Source organism: Ranitomeya variabilis, chromosome 6 (assembly GCF_051348905.1).
Source record: "Ranitomeya variabilis isolate aRanVar5 chromosome 6, aRanVar5.hap1, whole genome shotgun sequence".
NCBI classification, from domain to species: Eukaryota; Metazoa; Chordata; class Amphibia; order Anura; family Dendrobatidae; genus Ranitomeya; species Ranitomeya variabilis.
The window spans coordinates 330,329,308-330,356,462 of NC_135237.1; the positions used below are offsets into that span (position 1 = coordinate 330,329,308).

The 27,155-nt window shown below is 42.2% G+C and overlaps 1 protein-coding gene across 1 annotated transcript in view; it reads left to right on the plus strand.

The window, feature by feature from the left end:
- The first annotated feature begins 1,311 nt into the window (after positions 1–1,311).
- CDYL (chromodomain Y like) overlaps positions 1,312–27,155 on the plus strand; it is a 95,500-nt gene continuing 69,656 nt past the window's right edge. Inside the window, exon 1 of the mRNA XM_077269809.1 lies at positions 1,312–1,698. Within this exon, the coding sequence (XP_077125924.1) occupies positions 1,675–1,698 (24 nt within the window). The 5' untranslated portion in view covers positions 1,312–1,674. The remainder of the gene's footprint in view (positions 1,699–27,155) is intronic.

The window sequence follows — 27,155 nt, forward strand, 5'->3', positions numbered from 1 at the left end:
AGCATGCATCTCGTAGAAGATGACTCTACAAGCTCAAGCAATCGGACAAATGTGGATCTTATAATACTCAGAAAACTATAGTTCCTCATAATTCTGGCCAACAGTGATCTAGACACATACTGGTCAAAGTGGATTGTCTAATACACCAAGATCTATAGATCTTCATAGTCCTCACACACTGGCAAGAGCAAATCTCCTGGTAGAAAACTCTATAGCCCCTCAAACACCACATGTAGGTCAATATGGTTCTCTTAATACTCATAAAAGAGTCCGACACATTGGACAACTTTTATCTCTTAACAAAAACCTCTTGAGCCCCTCAAAATTTACACATGCAACCCAAGTTGCATCTTCTCATAGTTCAAAAAGTCAATAGTTCCTCATAGTCTATACATGCAGGTTAATATGAATCTTACAATACTCAGAAAACTCTTAAGTCTTCACTTACTGGCCAATTTCACTTGCTGACCATCGAAAAACTCTATTGCCCTCCAAAATCTATACATTTAGGACTATGTGAATCTTCTGATTCTGAGCAATATGGATCTTTTGATAATTCTAAAATGCTACATTTTCTCATTCTTCTCATAAACTGAAAAATGAGAAACTCCCAACAGTAAGCATTTTCCAAAACTCCTTATGGTCTCAGTCTACAGACCAACATGGAATTCCTAACAGAGTGCTTTCTATTCTGGGGCTGACATGGATCTTCTCAGCTCATCTTCATCATTTAATGGAGATCAACCATTTACAATTCATTGTCGTTTTCTTTATAATGAATACATTTTCACAATTTCTACTAGTGAGGTATAGACCTCTGGTCTTCTGAAACACTACATAGATCTCCATACGTGGTTCAAACATTGATGGTTGTCCACCAGAAGTTGGACTATCTTGCCTCTGCGTGCATTAGCACACAAGACACAACTGTACCGAGATGTCTCCAGGAAGTCAAGATGTTTATCAGGTGTTTCCTAAAAATCTAGAATCCAACTGGTGTCTACATCTCACTAAGTTGGGAGCTGTCCTACTGCTAGTCCAGTGAATAACAGGGGGACTCAAGGATTTGGGGTGTTTGGTGCCACATATGAGGTCACTTTGCATGTGTTCAGTGCCATGAGCTTGGGCAAGTCATGTGCCAAGATGGCCAGTTGTTGGCTTGAGGTGGCCATAGAAGACTCCCCAACACTGAAGCCTGCTCCCCAGCGGAGGGAAGGTCGGTGCAGGAGGCGGGGGTGGGTGCGAGTTGGAAGGACAATGGGAGGGGGCAGGAGGAGGGGAGAAACAGCGACCTAGCGACTCCGACGAAGAGAGGAAGGAGGGAGGGGTGTAATAATGGAGGTGGGCGGTTCGGAGCTTGGTGCTGAAGGATACACTGAAGAAGAAGATCGTTGAGCTCGGACCGCGCTCGCACACCCGCCCTCCCCCTCCCTATCTGCGCTCGATTGTGGAGCCTGTGGAGAGCCGGGGAGCCCCGAGTGCACACACAGCCTCGGATACACGGCTCGGTGTGCCCGTGTGAGTGTGCCCGAGTGAGTGTGCGAGGCGGCTGCGCAGCTCGTGTGCGCACACTACTAGCACACTGGCATTTCAGAGGAGGCCAGGCTCACACAACTGAGAGAAAGTACTGTGCTCAGCCCGGCGGCGGCTCTCAGACCCCCGGCCCCCACCAGCATGGCTTCCGAGGAACTCTATGAGGTACAGTAACCCGGGGAGCCCGGCCGGGGGCGGCGGGGAGGAGGGCGGGCAGACATTGACCCTTGCAGGCAGCTGTTCTTCCCTTTTTCTCCCTCCTCCCGTGTGTCTCCCGGTAGTTGTGTGTGTGTGGAGTTACTCCCGTCCCTGCTTCCTCCCAGCTGCACCTTCATCTTCCTCCTCCTCTTCCTCGGCGCTCTCCGCACTCATCAGCAAGCAGTTTGCTGGACAGAAATCATGAGGAGAGCCAAGTGGTGGCCCGGCCTTCTGGGATGGGGATGAGGGCAGCTGCCATGTCTGAGGGGCGCACACTTCCTAAAGTCCTGATATGGGCGCAGGAGCCGGGTGGTGAGGAGAAGTCATCTTTGTGAAAGTGCTGAGGCGGCACGTAGTGAGGGAGAAGGAGGCGGGCAGACACGTGTGATTGGGGACAGGGGCAAACTGTCGGGAAAGTCCTTACCTGCTAGTGCTGGCACTTGTAGTGCCCCACTCCCCAGCAGGCAGGCCGTAGGATGAGTCCTCCTGTCCAGGGGTGCTTTCCAGGACTTTCCTCAGAGCTGTAATGTTGGGGAAATGCCCAGATAACATGACATCACTTGGCAAGCGAATGGCCAACAAGTGAAGACTTGCTGATAAAAAGTATAGGAGGTTTTTCCTTTCTTTTGCTTTCCTTATGTGGTGATGACGATCACAGATCGGATATCCAGTGGTCTGAAGGATTATGAGGGGTTAAGTCAGTGATACTTTGTGTACTTAGCCAAGACATTGTTACAGAATCCGCTCATATACTTTTGACCCTTCTTAAAAATGTATATGGAGCATCTTGTTAAATAAGATACCGAGAGATCCTTGTATACTCTCCCTATGCCTTTATACATCATCCAGCTATAAACACTGCTACAAAGTATTTTTCTTCAATGTTTCTTTATATAGAAAAGTTACAAGAGAAACACATGGTGCAAAACAAGTCATCGCCAGTTTCACAGGAGTGAAATCACGCCATTAAGACGGGGTGTTCACGGTTCCATTTCAGCCACGTTCTGCATTAGGGGCACACCATTCGCACCTGTTGTGACATTTCGGGGGACCTCCCATTTCTCAAGTACAGCATATAACCCAGGGAAAAGTTATATCTTTGTGGTCATTCATTGTATCACATGGAACAGGAATAGCTGAAATACGTATGGTGCCTTCATGCCAAGCAAGCAGCCAAACTTTTGGTGACCATGCAACAAGAACTTTCATAGACATCAGTTGAAAGGAATGCAAATTTGTCAAACAATATTTAGCCCCATTGGCTCACTACAGAGTTTGATGTTGTCTAACTGTGATCTTGTTACCAATCAGAGTGAACCGTACTAATGTTCTACTAAAGGCAGTATTGAGAGGCCTTGTACACAAAATATTAGTCAACCGATCACTTCAGGAAGGGTGCAAAGATGAATCTAGAAGATTTCACCACTTGTAATTTCAAGTGACTCTCAGACGCTTATTGCACTAGTTTCTTGCCCACCACAGAAATAATAGCAACATTTTTTGCTATCTGAACCATAGCAATCTTATGCTGATGGTAAACTATAAAGTGTGTTGCAGCCAATCTATCGATGGCGCATCACAGAAATAAAACGCAGGTAGTCCGTTTAATGTGCACGTCACTATTTCTGTATAGTATGAGTCACAGTACAGGCATGGATGAGGAAAGGTTAACTATCAGCTTTTGGCCACTTGTAGTCATCAGGGCTACAGTGGATCTGTTGGCAATCACAATTTGGATACTAGTAAGACCAGGTGGGCCTGAAAGCATAAAGATGAAGAATTCATTATTACACTTGTCACTTGTTCGAAAGCAATAGCCATGGTTAATCAAAACTGGTAAATTTTCTATTCAGTCTTGATAAGTGTTGTGGTGGAGTTGGACGGTCCTGATTTATGAAGAGGTGCACATCTCTTATGAATCTGGAGCGTATGACACAGTAGCGTTCACCTCACTTCACCATGGCGGAAACCTTACCTTAGTAAGATTTCTGGTGTAGAGAACGGCACAGCTGGCCATGCATTAGACGAGCAGTGGCGTCAAACTCCTATTTCACCCTAGCTAAGCCCATTTTTGCACAGCTTGGAGAAGCTAGCATGAAACCGCTAAAAGCTACACAATTTTTAGGCAACTTGAAGTTGCATCATAACTTTCCGACTTTTTAAAGCAATTAACGCCACAATTCTAGCAACATTTCTTTGTTGAATCTGGTCCATTAACTTTTGGTTGAATTAATTTCGGTAGGCAGTGCCCTGTGTAATGTATTGACTTTTTGAAGATTGCTGTTGCAATTAATATGATTCAATCTCAACTGCAAATTAGGTTTATTATCTAAATTTACAAACTTTATAAAATAAACCGAACAAACAAGAATTTAAATGGAACCTCTCACCCCCCAAATCAACGATGAGCTAAGCCCACCAGCATCAGGGGCTTATCTACAGCAGTCTGGAATGCTGTAGATAAGCCCCCCCCCCCCCCCCGATGTATCCTGAAAGATAAGAAAAAGGTTAGATTATACTCATCCAGGGGCGGTCCCGCTGTGGTGGGCGTCCCGGTCCGGGGCCTCCCATCTTCTTACGATGGCTTCCTCTTCTTGTCTTCACGCTGTGGCTCCGGCACAGGCTTACTTTGTCTGCCCTGCCCATCGGACCGGACCGCAGCCGGAGCGCCCCTGGGTGAGTATAATATAACCTCTTTTTCTTATCTTTCAGGATACATCGGGGCTTATCTACAGCATTCCAGAATGCTGTAGATAAGCCCCTGATGCTGGTGGGCTAAGCTCATCGTCGATTTTGGGGGTGACAGGTTCCTTTTAAGTAGCTCAACACACGTGATATAAGAAGTGTTTTTTTCCTAATCCAACTTTTAATGACTATTGCAGTTTCCGAGTTATTCCACTTCTTCATTACAAGTGTTTTTAGTACTTAGTAGAGCGCCCTCTGACTGTTATAACCTGCTGGAAACATAATGCATTAAACATCAGCTTTTGGCAGCGTTTCTTGGGAATCTTAGCCCATTCCTCATAGGCAATGGTTTCCAATTCATTAGTATCGTTGGGTCATCAAGAGAGTGGTCTAAAATGTTGAGATCATTGCCATGCACAAACAAGGAAGAAAATACAAAAAGACTGAAAAGACATTGAATGTTCCTAGAGATGCAGCTGGAAGTACAGTTTGCAAGCTCAAAGTTAAAGGAACACTGGCTACACTACTGGCTGTCATCAGATTCCTGAGATGATAGGTGGTTGAAAACCCTTAAGTGACTGCAAAAGACCAGAAGCAAGACTTGATGGCAAGCACAAAGGTTCCAGTTTGAACAATAAAAGCCCCAATATTAGCTTATAATAAGCTCAACCCACCTATATTGAGGGGTTAGGCCGACCGATTTGTATAAGGACACTGGCTAACTGATGGTCAAGAGAGATCTTGATTGCGTTTGTCCAATTTTGGACTGCTGATTCCATTGTTCTCCTTGAGATAAACTGCCTTCTGACGCATCAGCTGGCAGTTTACTCATAGAGAAGCGCTTCTGTGTATGGACGTGTAGACCGAGACAGCTGTATGCTGAACCATCTGCATACACCCTCTATTGTGTATGGCCATCCTAAAGAGTATTCTCAACTCCAAAAGTCTCAATGTCTGAACTCCAAAATGTACACCTTTTACTGCTTGAAAAGTACAAGAAAAATCAGGTTCAGTATGCTCAAAACTTTATAAATGAGCAAAACAAATTTGGAATTGTGTTTTATGGTGCAATAGAACAACATTGAACATTTTCAGTCCTATACATTGGTGGTATGTTTGGATAAGAAAGAGAGAATGAAACTTGCTAAAAAAAAAAAGCCCACCCTGCCTAAAGTGAAGCATGGCGGTGTTTCTTTGAGTCCTCTGGCACTAGGAACCTGCAATGTGTGGAAGGAACAATAAATTCAATCAAATATCTGGTAATCCAAAGAAAATATAATGTGTTTTACTGTGAGGAAGTTGAACCTTGGGTGTTATGTGATGCTGCAGCAAGATAATGATCACAAGCACGCCTCAAAGTCTAACAAAGCTTGGTTTCCGAAGAAGACCTGGAAGATTCTAGGGTTGCCATCAGTCTCCTGACTTGAACCCTATACAAAATCTTTTGACGGATTTCAAGAAGACACTTGCAGCTCACATATCCAATAATATTAGTGAACTGAGGCCATTACCAATGAGTTATGGGCTAAGATTCCTCAGCAACAGAAGCTGGCGTTTGGCTATGCATCACCTTTGCTGTAGGTCACAACAACCAAAGGAGGCTTTACCATGTACTAAAAATGCTTGTCATGAAGGGTGGAATAATTCTGTGACAGCAGTAGTCATTAAAGAGGCACTACCCATAAAGCGTTTATTCTTTTAATATTTTGCAATCATTATATAGCCCTATGTACTTCCAATTGCTTATTTTGCCTTTCTACCCAGTTAATTCTTTTTTCTCTGCTCTATGTAGAAACAGGAACTTTCTTGTCCTTGCAGAAATCATTCTTCAATTCCTTACCCAGCTGCTCCCCTTGCCATTGACTTTTGCAGTGACTGACGAGTCGTACAGTGAAAATTGACCTCCTTTTTCTACATAAACTGACTATCAGAATACTTCTAGGCTTTTTCATCACGTGATGTCATAAACCTAATGCAAAAGAGAAGCATTAAGTGGGTAGAAAGGCAAAATAAGCAATTGTAAGTACACAGCGATATATAGTGATTCCAATATATTAAGAGGATAAAAATTTTGATTTTGAGTGTTTCCTTTAAAGTGGCATTTCGTGATGAATTTGGAGAAGACACTTGCTATGCTAATTGTTATTTAACCCCTTCCTGACATTTGCGGTATTTATATGTAATAGTTGGGAAGTACTTTCCAACAAATGCATTGTATATATGTCATGGCGATTGCCCGCGCACAGGAAGCTGTGAGTGGGCGATCACTGGGTGTTCAGCTGATATGACAGATGACGCCTCACATGCACTGCAGTTTTACATTAAATGCTGCAATCGATGTTGATCGCAGCATTTAGAAGGCAGACAGAGAGAGGGGACCCCCTTTACGTCATGAAGGGTAGATCATTGCCAAGGTGATTCGATGTCATGACAACATCCGGTTCACGAGAACTAGCAAACTTGTGACACCATTCTCAGAGCATGTGTATCAAGCTTGTATGTCAGTGCAGCACTGACAGTTTATAAAGCATAGCAGTGCTAGTGCATATCTATTCTCCATAGAGGGACAAAGTAATGAGAAACATTGTAAAAATATAAAAAATAAACAAAATAAAAATACATTTTACCCATAAATAATTGTTTCTAAAAAAAAAAATATATATATCACTCGTGATATTTCCCTGTACAGAACGACCCAACCTATAAAACTGTCCCACTAGTTAACCACTAGATGAGTCCATTGAGAGGTGTAGTTTGTAAAATGGGGTCACTTATGGGGGGTTCTGCTGTTCTGGCACCTCTGGAAGTCCAGTATGGCGCTCTTTCTCTTCTGAGCGTTGCACTGTGCCGAAAGTAATTTTCGACCACATATGGGATATCTGTGTAATCAGGAGAAATTGAACAACACATTTTGCTATCCTTGTGAATATGAAAACATTTGGGGTTAAATCAACAATTTTTCTCACAGATGAATGCTCACAACACATCTTGATAAATTCCTAAAGGAGTGGTTTCCACTGTTTAGGCACATCAGGAGCTCTCCAAATGCAACATGACACCTGCAGACCATTCCATCAAAGTCTGTGTTCCAAAACATCACTCCTTCCTTTTTGAGCCCTGTTGTGCACCTAAACAGTAGTTTTCCTCCATATTTGGGGTATCGGCGTACTCATGAGAAATTGCACAACAAATTTTGGGGTCTATTTTCTCCTGGTACCTTTGCAAGAATTAAAAAAAAATATGATGTTAAAAGAATTTTGTGGGAATTTTTTTTTTCACGGCTCTACATTCTAAAATGATGTGAAGCACATGGGGGTTCAAGGTGCTCACCTCACATCGTTGATAAGTTCCCTGAGGAGTCTAGTTTCCAAAATTGGGTTACTTGTCAGTGGTTTCCACTGTTTAGGCACATCAGGGGCTTTTCAAATGTGACAGGTTGTCCTCTAATTTTCCAGCAAATTTTGCATACAAAAAGTCAACTGGCGCTCCTTTCCTTATGAGCCCTGCCATGCGCCAAAACATTTTCCTCCATATATTGAGTATCGGCGTGCTCAGGAGAAATTGCACAACAAATTTTTTGGGTTCCCCTTGTGAAAATACAAAAAATGGGTCTAAAGTAACACTTTTGTGGAAAAATGTTAATTTGTTTTCCTTCCACATTTAAAAAATTCCTGTGAATCACCTGAAGGGTTAATAAACTTCTTGAATGTGGTTTTGAGCACCTTAAGGGGTTCAGTTTTTAGAATGGTGTCACTATTGGATATTTTCTTATGTCCGGCGCCTCCTAGCTTCATACGATGACGTCCTCCTGCTGCGGCTCCGGTGCAGGCGTACTTTGTCCTGTTGAGGGCAGAGCAAAGTACTGCAGTGCGCAGGCGCCGGGCCTCTTTGACCTTTCCCGGTGCCTGCGCACTGCAGTACTTTGCTCTGCCCTCAACAGGGCAAAGTACGCCGGAGCCGCGGCAGGAAGACAAGAAGAGGACGTCATCGCATGAAGATGGGAGGCGCCGGGCATGGACCGCGATGCCCATCGGACTGGACCGCGATGCCCATCGGACTGGACCGCAGCGGGACCGCCCCTGGGTGAGTATAATGTAACCTGTTTTTCTTACCTTTCAGGTTACATCGGGGGCTTATCTACAGCATTACAGAATTCTGTAGATAAGCCCCTGATGCCGGTGGCCTTAGCTCATACACGATTTTTGGGGTGACAGATTCCCTTTTAACCCCTTCCCGACATCGGACGTACTATACCGTCCGATGTCGGGTCCCCTGCTTTGATGTGCGCTCCGGCGGTGAGCGCACATCAAAGTCGCGACATGTCAGCTGTTTTTTACAGCTGACATGTGCGTGCAATAGCGGCGGGTGAAATCGCGATCACCCGCCGCTATCCGCCGCTATTCACTAGTTAAATGCCGCTGTCAAACGCAGACAGCGGCATTTAACTACCGCATCCGGCCGGGCGGCCAGAAATGAGCGCATCGCCGACCCCCGTCACATGATCGGGGGTCGGCGATGCTTGGATATTGTAACCATAGAGGTCCTTGAGACCTCTATGGTTACTGATCGCCGGTGGCTGTGAGCGCCACAGCACACCTGCATTTTAGCTACATAACAGCGATCTGATGATCGCTGTTATGTAGCAGAGCCGATCGGGCTGTGCCTGCTTCTAGCCTCCCATGGAGGCTATAGAAGCATGGTAAAAGTTAAAAAAAAAAAGAAAAAAAAAATGTGAAAAAAATAAAAAAAATATAAAAGTTTAAATCACCCCCCTTTCGCCCCAATCAAAATAAATCAATAAAAAAAAAATCAAACCTACACATATTTGGTATCGCCGCGTTCAGAATCGCCCGATCTATCAATAAAAAAAAAGCATTAACCTGATCGCAAAACGGCGTAACAAGAAAAAAAATCGAAACGCCAGAATTACGTTTTTTTGGTCACCGCGATTTGCATTAAAATGCAATAACGGGCGATCAAAAGAACGCATCTGCACCGAATTGGTATCATTAAAAACGCCGTCTCGGCATGCAAAAAATAAGCCCCCAACCGACCCCAGATCATGAAAAATGGAGACGCTACGAGTATCGGAAAATGGCACAATTTTATTTATTTATTTTTTTGCAAAGTGTGGAATTTTTTTTCACCACTTAGGTGAAAAATAACCTAGTCATGTTAGGTGTCTGTGAACTCGTACTGACCTGGAGAATCATAATGGCAGGTCAGTTTTAGCATTTAGTGAACCTAGCAAAAAAAACAAACAAAAAACAAGTGTGGGATTGCACTTTTTTTGCAATTTCACCGCACTTGGAATTTTTTTCCCGTTTTCTAGTACATGCCATGGTAAAACCAATGGTGTCATTCAAAAGTACAACTCGTCCCGCAAAAAATAAGCCCTCACATGGCCAAATTGACGGAAAAGTAAAAAAGTTATGGCTCTGGGAAGGAGGGGAGTGAAAAACGAAAACGGAAAAACGAAAAATCCCACGGTCATGAAGGGGTTAAGGTCATTTTATTACTGCAATGTCAAAAGTTTACATTCATTTCATTAGTATTTGTTACCATTGCCCTTAAAGTGAATGACTTGGGTCAAATGTTTGGGATATCCTTCCACAAGCTTCTCATAATAGTTGGTCTGGTTTTGGGCCTATTCCTCCTAACAAAACTGTTGTAACTGATCCAGGTTTGTAGGTCGCCTTGCCCGCACCTGCCTTTTCAGCTTTGCCGATAAATTTTCAATAGGATTGAGATCAGGGCTTTGTGATGGCCACTCCAAAACATTGACTTTGTTATCCTTAAGCCACTTTGTTACCATTTTGGCAGTACTGTATGCTTCGGGTCATTGTCCATTTCAAAGACCCATTTCCGCCAACATGATAATCCCATCCACAGTTGGGATGGGGTTCTTAGGCTTCCAAGCTTCTCCATTTCTCCTCCAAACGTAACAATGGTCATTATGCCCCAAAATGTCAATTTTAGTTTCATCAGACCACAGGACATATCGCTAAATATTTAGGTCTTTGTTCCAGTGTGGATTTGCAAACATTAATCTGGCTTTTTTTAATGTTTCTTTAGGAGTAATGGCTGCTTTCTGGCAGAGTAGCCTTTCAGTCCATGTTGATACAGTACTGTTTCACTGTGGATACTGACACAATCTTACCAGCTTCTGCCATTATCTTCACAAGGTACCGTATATACTCGTGTATAAGCCGAGACCCCTAATTTTGCCACAAAAAACTGGAAAAACGTAATGACTCGAGTATAAGCCTAGGGTAAGAAATGCAGTAGCTACTGGTAAATTTCAAAAATAAAAATAGATACCAATAAAACTAAAATTAATTGAGACATCAGTAGGTTGTGTTTTTGAATATCCATATTGAACCAGAAGCCCCATAAGATGCTCCATACAAAATACGCCCCATATAATGCTCCATACAAAATACGCGCCATATAATGCTCCATACAGTTCATGTGGGCCCCATATAATGCTCCATACAAAATACACCCCATATAATGCTCCATAAAGTTTATGATGGGCCCCATAAGATGCTCTATACAAAATATGCCCCATATAATGCTGCTCAAAGGTTGATTATGGCCCCATAAGATGCTCCATAGAAACATTTGCCCCATATGCTGCTGCTGCAATTTAAAAAAAAAAAATGACATACTCACCTCTTGTCCTGAGCAGGCGGGGACACCAGCACTTCCGATATTCACTTGTCCCCGTTTCACCGCAGCGTGCCGCACCATCTTCAGGCTCTCTACAGTGACTGTTCAGGCAAAGGGTGGCGCGCACACTAAACACATCATCGTGCCCTCTGACCTGAACGTGACAGCCAGTGGACGCGGAAGACGGAGTGGCAGTGGAACGGGGACAGGTGAATATCACAATGCTCACCCTCCCCTGTCATACTCACCCTCCGGGGCGGTCCCTGGCAGCTTCTCTGATGCGATGGTCTCTCCGGCGCCGGCAGCTTGTTCCTGTGTTCAGCGGTCACTGGTACCGCTCATTAAAGTAATGAATATGCGCTCCACCCCTATGGGAGTGGAGTCGTGTCCATATTCATTACTTTAATGAGCGGTACCACATGACCGCTGAACACAGGAAGAGCTGCTGGTGCCCATAGACCATCGGAGAAGCAGGGACCGCGCCGGGAGCAGGTAAGTATGATGTGACAGAGACACGGACCGGTGGGGGTGACGGGAGACAGACCGGTGGAGGTGACTCGAGTATAAGCCGAGAGGGGCACTTTCAGCCTAAAAAATGGGCTGAAAATCTCAGCTTATACTCGAGTATATAAAGTATTTTGCTAATATCACTTTAAGTGCATGAGGTATAAGGAATGAAAAATGGATCATCCATATATCAGCTTATTCAAATATGATTGATAATGTATATCTCATGAGACAGAAAAGTAGTCACCGGATAAATGGTTTGGAATTACATTCTATAATAGAAAAGACCAAAGTGAGTACACAGTAAAGGAACATAATATACACTTCTCAGGCCATGAACAGATCATCATATTATAATGACATACTTTATATTGTTATTCCTTCAGTTTGGTATATGGTACACTTTCTACTGTAGATGCTTTTTAACCAAAATCAATGATACAACTTGTCACACAATTAAACTATTAACAAAAAGACACACAAGTTAAAAATACAGAGACCACATACCGTATTTTCTGGCGTATAAGATGACTTTTTAACCCCTGAAAATCTTCTCAAAAGTCGGGGGTCTTCTTTTACACCGGGTACATCGTGTGCAGGGAGCGGTCTTGGATGGTTCCCAGGGTCTGGAGGAGAGGAGACTCTCCTTCTAGCCCTGGGATCCATATTCATGTAAAAAAAAGAATAAAAATAAAAAGTATGGATATACTGTACTTACCTTCCGATGGCCCCCGACTCTCAGCGGTGCACATGGCGGCTTCCGCTCCCAAGGATGCATTGCACGAAGGACCGGAGATGATATCGCGGTGACGCGACCGCGATGTCATCTCCGGTCCTTTGCGCAATGCATCCTTTGGAACGGAAGCTGCCGCATGCACCGCTGAGAGCCGGGAGAACTCCGGGGGGCGTTGGAAGGTAAGTATATCCCTATTTTTTATTTTTATTCTTTTTTTTTACATGAATATGGATTCCAGTGCCTGAAGGAGAGTCTCCTCCTATAAGATGACCCCTGTCTTACAAGGCGAGTATATCCCAAACTCTATATTTTATATGGAAAAGTTAAGGGGTCGTCTTATATGCCCAGTCGTCTTATACGCCGGAAAATACGGTATTTTATAAAAAAAAAAAGAAAAGAAACCGCTCAATTGATCATTTAAACCTGCTGACATTATAGTGTCCAAAGTCGAGATCCATCGGCACTCCCTTTGTGCAAGAATACATTTTGTATCGCCACCTCTTATCCCAATACGTATCCGATCAGTTCCCCAGATTATTAACTCATTGGGGTTACAGTTGTGGCATGACTTAAACTGCCTCAGATTGTTTTTAAGATACGTCAACCACATCTCAAGCTGTCATAATGTCTCTCTGTTTACGTGTTCTTACACATAATTCCCAGGACGTGAGCCTGATGTAGTTTGTAGGTACATCTAGCATAGTATACCATGTGTTGTACCACAAGTGGTGTAATCATTGATCTTAAATTCCCTGAGGCCGTCTGACGATGTGAATGATGTGGCCCTGATCAAATCCCCCTTCTTTGTCTCCCAGCATTGAAGCCATCTGGAGGCTTGGTCACATAATGTCTCTCTCTGGCTAAATGAACATAATGGCTAAATCTCTGCCGAAGGTTCACAGCCTGACTTTTCGAATAATTCATCTGATGTACAGATTGTCCTTGTACGGAGAAATTGACTCACCAGAATAGCTCTAATAGTTGAGCCCAAGTGTGCCGATGAGGTGTGTAATAGCACATTTACTGAGTTCTCTTTACTATACATGTCTGTATGTATCGAACCATTCCTTTCCACCCTGAGTTCAACATCCAGAAAGAATATTACCTGGTGAAGGTAAGTATAGACAAGTCTGATGTTGGAATCATTGCTATTCAATACCAACATAAAAGTGTATAAATCACTGGCAGAGCCCCGCCATATAAAAAGGATATCGTCAATATAACTAAACCATCCAAGGATTTGGGGAGCGGCGTGTGCATCATTCGGAAATATTTTCCTCTCCCAGTATGCAAAGAATAGATTAGCGTAGGATGGTGCACATGCCGCCCCATTGATGTACCACGTTTTTGTAGTAAAAAGCTATCCTTGAATGTAAAGAAATTATGGGTCAATATGAATCACGGGTCAATATGAATCACGACAACTCCAACACCCGCCCTCTTATGTCAGCATCCAAATTGCTTGACTCAAGAAAGAACTGAAGCTTCAAAGACCATCTTCGTGGTGGATTCTATTATATCATGATTTGACATCTGCCATAAGTAGAAACAGATCAGATTCTAGGAACAGGCCGTCGCAGGAGGTCCGTAGTGTCCCTGACATAGGAGGACAACGTTTCAACTTGTGTTCACAAATAATGTTTAATAAATTTGCAAATAGGATCACACAGCCCTGGCGGGCAGGCTGGCTCCATGTAGACCTTGGGGAGGAGATAGGTGGGAATAACTGTAAACTTAACAGTCAACCCTTCAAGAGTTTGGAGATGATCCCGTTCTCAAATGCCATCTCCAAGATATACATCAATTTCTCTTTAGAGGGTAGAAGGGGATTTTGAGGCAGTTGTATGTATGTGTCTTTATTCTGCAGTTGGTTAAAGACCTCCCTTTTGTATTTCTCCACCGGCCATATGACCACGACCCCCATCCCAATGAGCTGGCTTTATGATCACGTTGTCAAATGATTTTAACTCCTCCAGTGTCTTTTACTGGTGGGGGGTAAGGTTATCCCTTTTTCTATTATTTTTAATTGTTTTGAAATCCTCCGCCACCAGCTTAGTAAAAATATTGACCTGTGGGAACAAAGACATTAGGGAAATGTAGGTTTTGTTAAATTGGGAGGTGAAGAAATATCTGTGGATCCTGGGTTAGACTCTCCAATTCCTGAAGTGTACAAATGGCCTCCTGTTCAGTTACATCTCTCACCACCAATTCAGAAGGAGAACTAGAGTGGAGTTTTTCCAAGACTAATTTCCAGGACAACAGGTGTAGGTCCAGGGCTGTAAAAGAGTCAAAGTTATTACATGGAGAGAACGAGAGACCCAAGCCCAACACCTCCTTTTGTGCATCAGAAATGGTATGTGAGGATAGATTTATTACCTCTAACATGTTTGTTTTTGCTTTTTTATCACTTTGCGGTGAAACTGTCATCTTATGTGTCTGATTAGTTCTTCCCCCCTTTAAACTGGTTATCCTTGGTATGACATTTTCTATCCCACAGAGATTTCGCGATTTCAGTATTTTGTTCTTTCTTCAGTAGAAGACTCATATGAAAAAGATACAATATGGGCTTGTGACTATGATCTTATTGCTAGCATTATTTCTTTTCCATCAATAGACATGATCTTTTTGACGATCCGACAGATCACGTTGATATATATTTTTTTATTTTGGCAATATCCTTTTCCCATTTTTGCAGTTCTAAATCCAAGTCATTTTTAAATTTTGTTACCATTTCAGGAGTTGGCTATTTATCTCATCCTGGATGGTGTTCAGTTCAATATCAAATTCATTAAGTTTGGTTTCATTAGACTTGGTTAGAAGTTTCTTACACCTTTTAGAACTTTGGGATGCAGTCATCCTCAGTAATGGGAAAAGAGGGGAAGACTTGAATTCGTAGTCCCCTACGGAAAAGGTTACATGAGATTTATCTCTTAAAATTTATTATTCCACCAAAAGCATGGTCGTTTGAGTAGTTACTTATATTTGTTGGTTAATTCTATAGTGTCTCTGGTTTTAGAATCTAAAATATTATTCGAACCCTCACTAAAGACTTTGTCAAGTTGTGTAAGACGTGCTTTTTAGCGTTCACGGTTATCCATCTGTTCTGAGATGGTTGCTGTGAAAACACAATACGATATGACACAATATCATCAAAACAGAAACCATATTCACAAATGTAAGTGTTATTAAAAGGTCCTATGCCTACATAACAGACACAGTGTCACTTTATGTGGCAATAACTCTGGAACGCTTGAATGTGTTCCACTGATTCTGAGGTTTTTTCATGACATGTTCATGTTAACAGATATGAATTCAGTTTATTTCTAAAAATAAAAATATCAAAAATTTGACAATCTTGGCATAAAATTAGAAAATTTCTCAATTTTCAAAATTTTTATTTTTATGCCCTTAAAACATGGTTATACTATACTTAATAGTTAATGAATAACATTTCCCAGATGTCAAATTTACATTACGATAATTTTTGAATCATATTTTTTTTTTATAAGAAGTTAGATGGGTTAAAATTTTATCAACAATTTTTCCAAGAAAATTGATGAAACATTTTTTGTAGGGACCACATCACATTTCAAGAGACTTTGAATGGCTGTATGAGAGAAAATACCCCAAAGTGACTCCAGTTTCAAAACTGCACAGCATGCTCAAAACCACATTCAATAGCATATTAACCCTATAGGTGCACCACAGGAATTTAAAACAATGTGGAAGAAAAAAGATATTTTACATTTTCCCACAAAAAATGTTGCTTTAGCTCCAAATTGTTCATTTCCAGAAAGGTAACTGGAGGAAATGGACTATACAATTTGTTGCCCAATTGCTCCTGAGTACACTGATGCCCTATATGTGGTGGAAAACTACTTTTTGGATGCATGGCAGGGCTCAGAAGGGAAGGAGCATCATTTGACTTTTGGAACTCAAAATTGTCTGAAATTTTAAATAGGAACTCCATGTCATATTTGTAGAGCCCCTGATGTGCCTAAACAGAGGAAACCAATCACAAGTAACAGCATTTTTTAAACTATACCCCTCAAGGAACCTTCACAGAATTTTATTGTGTAGAGATGTGAAAATGAAAGAATTAATTTTTTCCAGGAAAAATGTTGCTTCAGCCCCAATTTTTTTCATTTTCACAAATATAACAGGAGAAAATGCATCATTCAATTTGTCCAGAGTATGCCGAGTCCCCATATGTGATGGAAAACTACTGTTTGGGCACAAGGCAGGGCTCGGAAGGGAAGACGCGCCAATTGAATCCTGGAGCACAATCAAATTCTTGAGCACAATTTTTGCTGCAGTAGATTACGGATAACATGTCCCTTTTGATGAGCCCCTGATATGCCAAAACAGCAGTAACCCCCACATCTAGAGGTGTAGTGAGCATTGTTAACCCTCAAGAGATTCACAGAATTGTATAACATTGAGATGAAAATTACAATTTTTTTTCGCTAAAATGTTACTTTGGCCTCATGTTTTCAATTTTCAAAAGGGATAGTAGGCGTAAATGGACCACAAAATGTTATGCAATTTCTCTTGAGTACGCCAGTACCTCATGTGGTCGAAAACTAGTTTTGAGGCACAGTGCAAAGCTCAGAAGGGAAGACGCGTTGTTACTCATGTGGTTGTGGAACCACTGTGTTACGCTCTGTAAAGAACCTGGAGGGCGTAACTAAGTTTGCATCTGATTTATTGCTAGAGGACCTGAAGGTGGGGTTAGACTTTGCTCAAGGTGCACGCCAGGTTCTACTCCAGGATGGAGCCATGGCATCTGACCCCCATGGGTGACGGAAGCAGGACCAGTCAGTAATTGGTAGCGGGATGGTACAGAACAAGGACAGGAACATGGGATGGCCACAATATGGAATCATAGTATGCAGGTTCTGGATAACAGACAGGATGGCCACTGGAACAACTTCAGCCTCTGCAGTTTCCGGATAGCAGACAGGCCGGCCACTGGGACTAGTTCAGTCTGTGCAGTTTCCGGATGGGAATGACAGTGGAATGCAGGTTAAACAAACCAGGGTCAGATAAGAAACAGCAGGTGAGGGGACCTAACAGCAGGCAGGCAAGTATAAGCCAACTATGTTCAAACGTTGCTCAGACACCTCCCAGCAGGTGGAGGTGCCTTAAGTAGAAAGAGTCTATCATCTGTTGGCTGGGGACACTTTAGGAGGGTGCGCATGCCCAAATTCACTGCCAGGAGATCTACCAGACGAGCACAGACTCTGGGGAGTGAATAGAGGAGGCACGGATGAGAGGCCAGAGCGGTGAGAAAGTCGTCATCCTTGGCCAGGGGGAGGGAGCGAAGGCATGTAAGAACATCGGCGCTACAGTACTCACCTCCATCCTGCTTTTCAAGCCTGCAAGGAAGTTTTCCAGCAGTAGAGGTCATGAATATTCTTCTTGGGTTCCAGTGATCTCTCCATGGGATCAAACCCCTTCCAATCCACTAGAAAAAAAATAGAAAAAAGGTTGTCCTTCTTAACCTCTTTGTGGCCCAGATGCTCTCTACCTTGAAGGCATCCCCAGGGCAGACTGGTGCAGGAGTGGTACCCAGCCCTTAAGAGACTTAAGATGAGTGGCTTATCCCCTGGCTGAAAGGTTAGTGGATCCAGGCTTCTCTTGGTGGTTTGCATTTTCATACATTCAGAGAGAAGTTGACTTGGGGTCTTGTTACGGGCACAGGAGGGACAGGCTGAAACAAACTCCACAATGTCACTTCGCATTGTTGACCACCGATAATCACACAAGATAAATTGCAAAGTCTTTTTCTGCCCAGCATGACCAGCCAACATTGAAGAGTAACCCCACAACAGCACTTGCCTCCTATCAGAATCCGGTACCAATGACTTCCCTGGCGGAATCAAGACCACCAGAGCAATAGTGACCATCTTAAAAGGCTTGATAACAAATCGGAGCTCATCCCTTTGACTGGAGGAAGGTAAGGACCTATAAAGCGCATCCAATCTCAACATTTTTGTCTGCTTGTAAGACTGGACTGGGAGAGACAAAACAGCCTTCATAGCAAAGACTGTCCCCAATGAAGCACCGTACCCGATCTCCAGTCTAGGACTGGCTCATGACTACAAAGCCACGCAATGCTAAGGAGAAGTGGATGTGAAAGACAAGGCAACACATAGAAGGTAGTCTTCTCCGTCTGCAGCCCTCCTACCTGAAGCTCCACCTGTATGAAAAAAAACACTGCCTCGGACAGGGCACTTCATTGACAGACGACACAAACAAGGCACTCTGGAGGCGACGGATGGGAATCTGATAACAATCAACCACAACTTGTTGCAAGTAATTTCCCGACAAACCGGAATAAAGACAGGCCACCTCAGTGAAGCTTGTAGTTACAAGAGACATGGGAACAACCAGAGCCAATGGTGAAGAGGAGTTCCCTCCCGCCCAGAGTAGCCTCCTGCAGAGACCCCAAGCCAGAGAGTCTGTCCGACTTTATGGGTCAAGTGCAGATTACATATTCTGGGCTACCACAATAGCACAATACCTTGACACGACGTTCCTACCATTTCTCAGCCAGCTTAACATGACCGACCCGTGTACATTCTGGAAGGTCAGCTGCCGCAGGTGGCTGAGGAAAGAGCGACTGCTGAAAGGAAGGGGTCAGACATATCCGTTTCTTCTTTCGTACCACCTCCCTGGAGCATTCCTGAAACCTGAGATCAATCCAGATGGCCAGGGAGATTAGGTCATCCAAGGAGATGAGTATGTCATAACCAGCTAGTTTTTCCCTAATTTGTCCGGATTAGAAGGCGGCTTCGTTGACAAAATCTAAGGAGGGAGAATGCAGCTGAAGTGAAATGACCCGGCTCGAATACCTTACGGAATGCCTCCAGAAAGGCCTGTACAGGAATCCCCTCCAACATGGGGTTGAGCCATGCTAGGGTCTCTCAATCAAGATGAGACATTAGAAATGCCACTTTGGCCCGATCTAAGGGGAACTGATGAGCCAGCAGTTCTTATTGCAGCATGCACTGGTTGATAAATCCACGGCACTGCTTAGGATCTTTGTTGAAGCATAGCAATGCAGACAGACAAGGACCAGCTCCTGGCTCGTGAGTTGTAGACCAAGTAGTCACTGCCGAGGTTGCAGCTACTTGGATTGGAGTGGATGAAGCAACCAACATCTGGCCATCTAGACGAATGTTCACAGCCCGCAAGTGAGCCAGGATGGATTCCTGTTGGTCCCACAGGTGGATCATCTCCTGATAAAACTCAAGGGATGGAGAAGTATGAGAGTCAGCGGATTCCATTACCTGAGTAAACTTCTATGTATGTGGTTGTAGAACCACTGTGCCATGGTCCGAGAAAAGCCTTTAGGTGTGTAGCTAAGTGTGCACCCAATTCTTCGCTAGAGCCCTGATGGTGGGGTTATACTTGGCTCCAGTTGCACATCAGATGAGACTCCAGGAGTATGCCATAGACTTTTTTTTTTTTTTACAATTGGGTGGTGAAGAAAAATTACTTTTTTTTTCCCACAAAAATTTAGTTTTAACCCCAGATTTTAAATTTTCACAATGGGTAAAAATGGCACCAAAATTTGTCCCACAATTTCTTCTGAATGTAGAAATACTCCATATATTGCTGTACAGTACTGCTTAGCCACATGGTGAGAATTGGAAAGGAAGGAGTGCTATTTGACTCTTGGAGAACAAATTATTGTAGAATAGTTTGCGGACTCCATATATAGAGCCCCTAAGTGCCAGAAGAGCAGAATCCCACCTCAAGTGCCCCAATTTTGGAAATTACAGCTGTCTGGGAATTAATCTACAGGCGCAGTGACGATTTCCATGGGTGTTTGCCAGAAACAAGCAGCAGTGAATGTTGCCGACTGAAAATTGCAAACTGGCAACTGTAGTGCCCATACATCGTAGAGCCCATACATTGTGCCTAGCTCGTGCTTCTAGAAACATGCAGCTGTAAATTAGATAGGCTCTCATCGCTACAGAATACCAAACTTGAATGTTAACTACAGTTTAGGCATACTGTGGGGCTCAGAAGGGAGTGGTTCACTTACATTTGGGAGTGCAGAATTCGCTGGATTTCTTTTGTGGGGGGGGGGGGGGTTAGGAGCCATTTTGCTTTTTCAGAGCCTTTGTACTACCAGTAACTTGGAAGCCCCCTATATTTCCATTGACAGACGGTGGACCTGAGTGGGAGTTTGCTTTTTTGTGCGTTGAGTTGAAGCTTTTAGTGTGAATATTTTACATAACAGTTTGGATCACATTCATCCGGCGCTCTACACTGCGCAATTACATCAGGGTTTCCATCTAAATTTCCGAATGGCTTAATTCACACGAAACCCCCGAGGGATGCATTCACCATGAGGCAGCAGTTTCTGTGGACTTGGTTTGGTCTCTTTTTAGCAGTGTCCTTCTTTTCAGAGGTTCACAAAACTGTGATCGACTGCGCTTTTATGCACACTTAAAAACACGAGGCACCGCCGGATCATATGACAGACTGTCCACAGTGTCACCATCTGCCTCATTATAGGAAATATTCAACTGGGGTTCTGTCTGAATTATGTATGTCATAGGTTTACATGGAAGCCCTGGTGTAAGCGCTCAGCGTAGAGCTAGAGCGCAGGATAAATGTGAGCTGAGCCTTACTGCGATCTTTGGGAGACACTATGAACAAATCGACCTCAGATGAAGGATTGGTTTTGTGGGAAAACCCCTTTACCCCCAAGGGTGGTTTGCATGTTAATGACCAGGTAAATTTTTACAATTCTGACCACTGTCCCTTTGAGGTTATAACTCTGGAATGCTTCAACAGATCTCGGTGATTCTGACATTATTTTCTTGTGACATATTGTACTTCATGATAGTGGTAAAATTTCTTTGATATGACTTGCGTTTATGTGTGGAAAAAAATAAATTTGACAAAAATTTTGCAATTTTCCAAATTTGAATTTTTATGCCCTTAAATCACACAGATATGTTATACAAAATAACATTTCCCACATGTCTACTTTACATCAGCACAATTTTGGAACCAAATGTTTGTTTTTTTGTTAGGGAGTTATTAGGGTTAAAATTTGACCCGCAAATTCTAATTTTTACGACACCTTTTTTTTTTTTAGGGACCACATCACATTTGAAGTCACTTTGAGCGGTCTATATGATAGAAAATACCCAAAAGTGACACCATTCTAAAAACTGCACCCCACAAAGTGCTCAAAACTACATTCAAGAAATTTATTAACCCTTCAGGTGCTTCACAGGAATTTTTGGAATGTTTAAAAAAAAAAATGAACATTTAACTTTTTTTCACAATTTTTTTTACTTCAGATCCAATTTGTTTTATTTTGCCAAGGGTAACAGGAGAAATTGGACTCCAAACGTTGTGCAATTTGTATATGTATATGTAGGACCTCCAAAGTCACTTCAAAACTGAACACGTCCCCATAAATATAAGTTTGTAAATTTCCTTGAAAAAAATGAAAAATTACTTCTTCATTTTTAAACCTTCTAGATTGCAAAATAAAACAACATTTAACAAATGCTGCTGATGTAAAGCAGACCTGAAGGAAATGTTATTTATTAGTATTTTTGGTGTAATATGACTATCTGGATTAAAAGGATAATCATTCAAATTTTTGTCTTATTTCTGATATTTTTATAATTTAAAGCAAAACTTATCAATCTAAATTCACCATTATCATAAAGTATAATGAGTCACGAAAAAAATCTCAAAAACAATGGGATATGTTAAAGCATTCCAGAGTTATTGCTACATAAAGTGACAGAATTCAAGTGTCAAGATTCTCGGAAATCACATTCTCATAACCGTTTAGGATCCAAGCAGTTGGGCTTACCAGCAATCACAAATTTATCATCTATTTTGTGGATGGAGGGAGTTTAAAATGTAAAACCATTCCTTTATTGAGTTGCATATTTCATGTCTTGCCCCTTAATCCCTTCTTTAGATTTTTTTTTTTTACGTTAATCCTGTTTTAGATATCTGCAATACTACTGTTTTATTTTCATCAGACATTTCTTAGCAAGCCTGTCAGGTAGACTTACAGTTACAAGGCACCATATTGGTACAGTCTGCTTTTTCATGGTTAGATGTAATGCTACAAACAACTTGATTTACATTGTGACTTTAAATGCTTTTTCTTTTCTGTGAAATATAATGTAACCTTAACTTACTGTTATTGCCACAGTATTTCCCCACTTGTTACTCTACAATAGATCGGATTTGGTTAAATATCCTCAACATTGTAATTCATGAAGGCTAGAATGGCCTTTGGTTCTCTGGCTATTTTAGGACTTTTAGGAATAAACCATAAAGAAAAAAAGCCTTAAAAATTCCTTTATTCATTATTATTTAAAAATTGAAAGATTCAAGAAAAAAAACATTTAATGAAAAACACCTCTCAGTCCTTAAGACAGAGGCTAGTGTGAAAAATAATGTTCCTGGGCGGCCCCTAATAGGACCCTAGTCCTGTCGTTTTTTAGGACTTTTAGGATATATTAATTTCAGCTTGTTTGCTTGGCTTTCTTTTTCTTTGTCATTAATTATAAAAGTATTGTACTTTTTTTTTTTTCCATTTGCAGATTATGACTTTTGTACTACCTACCACTTTTTCTTTTTCTTACTAATTCTTTAACATATCATATAGACCATGTCACAATTATGTAACATATAGATCAAGAGTGTCACATAAACGTAAATAAAATAAAAAATACTTTATTTCAAAATATAAAATATGACAAACATGACAAATATAAAAAGGGTGCCTCAAACCAAATAAGACATAAGCGGGGAGAACGGCTACAGCAGTAGGATATTAGTTGTATATACAGTTAGCCATATTTGGCATTCAAACTATATTTTTCATGCACATATATATAAATTGCACAGATAGACTTATATTAAGGATAAAAATTCCACATTTGCACAAATTTTTGAAATCTGACCAGTGTTGCCTTATGTAGTAATAACTCTGGAACGCTTCAAAATATATACCGTAACTGATTTTGAGATTTTTTTTTTTCGCGACACGTTGTACTTTGATTATGATAAATTGATGATATTTTCTGCGTTTATTAATAACAATATCAGAAATGTTACAAACATTTCCAAAAATTAGCAATTTTCAAACTTTGAATGATTATCCCTTTAATCCAGATAGTCGAACCACATAAAAGCATTAGTGTTGAGCGATACCGTCCGATACTTGAAAGTATCGGTATCGGAAAGTATCGGCCGATACCGGCAAAGTATCGGATCCAATCCGATACCGATACCCGATACCAATACAAGTCAATGGGACTCAAGTATCGGACGGTATTCCTGATGGTTCCCAGGGTCTGAAGGAGAGGAAACTCTCCTTCAGGCCCTGGGATCCATATAAATGTGTAAAAGAAAGAATTAAAATAAAAAATATCGCTATACTCACCTGTCCGACGCAGCCTGGACCTCAGCGAGGGAACCGGCAGCGTTGTTTGTTTAAAATTCGCGCTTTTACTTGGTTACGTGAAGTCCCGGCTTGTGATTGGTCAGGGCGGCCATGTTGCCGGGACGCGGACCAATCACAGCAAGCCGTGACGAAATTACGTCACGGCTTGCTGTGATTGGTCCGCGTCCCGGCAACATGGCCGCCATTAACCAATCACAAGCCGTGACGTCACGGGAGGCTGGACACGCGCGCTTTTTAAAATGGGCGCGTGTCCAGCCTCCCGTGACGTCCCGGCTTGTGATTGGTTGCGCCGCGGTCAACCAATCACAAGCCGGGAGGCTGGACACGCGCGCTTTTTAAAATGCGCGCGTGTCCAGCCTCCCGTGACGTCACGGCTTGTGATTGGTTGCGTCTCCCATGTGACTGCGACGCAACCAATCACAAAGCCGGGACGTAATTTTAAAATCCTTAAGGACCTGAAATTACGTCACGGCTTGCTGTGATTGGTTGCGTCCCCATGTGACTGCGACGCAACCAATCACAACGCCGGAACGTAATTTTAAAATCCTGAAGGACCTGAAATTACGTCACGGCTTGCTGTGATTGGTTGCGTCCCGGTCACATGGGCGGCACGCAACCAATCACAAGCCGGGACTCACGTAAAGGAAAGAAAAGCGCGAATTTTAAACAAAGAACGCTGCCGCTTCCCTCGGTAAGGTGCAGGCTGCGTCGGAGAGGTGAGTATAGCAATATTTTTTATTTTAATTCTCTCTTTTACACATTTTTACATTAATGTTGTTTCGATACCGATACCCGATATCACAAAAATATCGGATCTCGGTATCGGAATTCCGATACAGCAAGTATCGGCCGATACCCGATACTTGCAGTATCGGAATGCTCAACACTAAAAAGCATTAATAAATAACATTTCCCTTATGTCTGCTTTACATTGGCACCATTTGTAACCATTTACACTGGCACAATTAGTTGTTTTATTTTGTTCGCATTTTAGAAGGTATAAAAATGTAGCAGTAACTTTTCATTTTTTAAGGAAATTTGCAAAACTTTTTTTTTTAGGGACCTATTAAGCTTTAAAGTTCTACATACTGGAACCCCCAAAAGTGATATCATTTTAAAAATGGCACCCCTCAGCATATTCAAAATTGCTTTCAGGTAGTTTATTAACCTTTCAAGTGCTTTTCAGAAATTAATGCAAAGTGACATAACAGGAATGAAGAAATATATTTTTACCATCTAAACGCTGATCACATCTGAATAGGCTGCTATAGCTGGCAGACTTTAAGGCCATTATTTGTCCATGAATTGCCATGGCAAAACAGCAAGACCACACAATCAAGATCTCAGGGTGCCAATGGGGTTGAAGAGGGAACTCCCACACTCTGTTAACCATCTAGATGCTGTAGTCATTATTGACAGCAGCATTTAAGGGGTTAAACAACTATTGTTGGTACCAACACAAATCGTGGCTGATGCATTAAGTTGTCAGCTATATTGTATAGCTGATCGCTGCTGGATTGTCACCCGTTGGGGGATGCTAGTCTCATATCAAGGTCAGTAAAAAGATGTATTGGTGGTCACTAAGGGGTTAAATTAAGTTGCTTTGTTTTTGATGCTTTGTGGTATTTGACTTTGACAAACACGCTAAAAACTAATATGCATTTTTTTTTTAATCTGCAGATTTTTCATAATATTCTGTGATGAGAATCCACACATAAAATTCTGCATATTTGCAAGAGAAAATAAAATGCTGTGGATGTAAAAAATGCACAAATAGGTCAATTTATGCTGCGCAAAAAAAGCACATTGGGCATGAGATTTCTATTATTCCCATCCTCTTTGCTGGAACTGTAAGATGCTCCGACTTTTCATTTTGGAAATTTAACCATAGTCTTTCCTTTATTGAAATCTTCTAAAATAAAATAAAATAAACTTGCTGTGAAAACCCAGCCTTCACTAACAAATTTGTTGTACAAACATGATCTTAACCCCTTCACTCCGAAGCCTGTTTTCACCTTTCTGGCCAGGCCACTTTTTTTCAATTCTGATCACTGTCACTATGAGGTGAAAGGAATTAAAGTACATCGGTACGTTTTTCTCACACAGTCTATCCGGTTTATTTCCAGAGCATAAACCGCACCACAAACCGTTCATTATATACATCACGGAACATAATAACCACCGACAGACTGTTTCAATGGCAGATACTTTCATCCGTTATTATAACACCCTTTCTGGAGTTACCTTCCTGGAGCTCCTGCTCCACACACTGACCTCCTGTCAGTCCTCTCTCCTGGGTAAGCTGTCTTACTGGGATCACCGTCCTTGTGACCAGGGTACTCACGACAGTCCAGGCCTGCAGAAGGAACAGTAGCTTCCCCAAAGCAGTGCCGTCAGACTCTGCACATACGGCCTCTCCATGTGCTCTTCAGAAAGTCCACTCCTAGGACCTTCCAACACACAGGCCTGTCCTGTCTTGCAGGACCTTAGAACACAGACCATTCAGGTCCATACACTCTCCACCTGTGACCCAAAACATGGTCACATTATGTAGCTGTAACCACCCCCATAGGTGGGCTGTCTATGTGTGGTTAGTCAGACCCGCCCAGCTCTCCGACTATCCCTGTAAACCTCCCTTTAAGTAAACAAACACAAGGCTCATAGAATTACAGGTTCTAGAGCAAGTACTTTACCGGCTTACAGCGCAGAGGACATTCTCCGTCTGTGCGACACATACCGGCCATTCACAGTGACACCAGTCACTGTCTCACCATCACAGTTACGCCTGCGACTGCCATGCTATTCTGAGGAGAACATACAGCGCCCCCTAGCTGTAACAGGGGTCACTGCCTTACAGAGGCAGAGGTAATAACTCTGGAACGCTCCAATTATCCCACTGATTCTGAGAATGTTTGTTTTCTCGTGACATATTGTACTTTATGATAGTGCAACAACAAGGACCCGGGGTGAGGGGACGCCGAGCAGACCACTGTGGCCACCATTTACCGGTAATGTAACTTTCACCATTCTAAGCATACCCATTTTTGGCACCTAGTATACAGTATTATTACGGCTATTATAGTGTTATTACTACATCTGGCCCCTGTGTTCAGTGAGATTGTGATTGATGTTGTCCTGCTGTTACTTTATGTACCGGTCTCTCGCTGTGCAAACAAGTGAGGTGGTGTTTATATAGAGGTGTTATTGATATTATATATTTCATAGGGGAGCCATCATATGTGCTTTTACCCCCATGGTTATCATTGTTAGCTATATTTCTTTGCAATATTTCACTTCATTTTCTGCTTGGTGTCCATTTATGACATTCTGCTTTTTTATACTTTGTTTTTAATATAT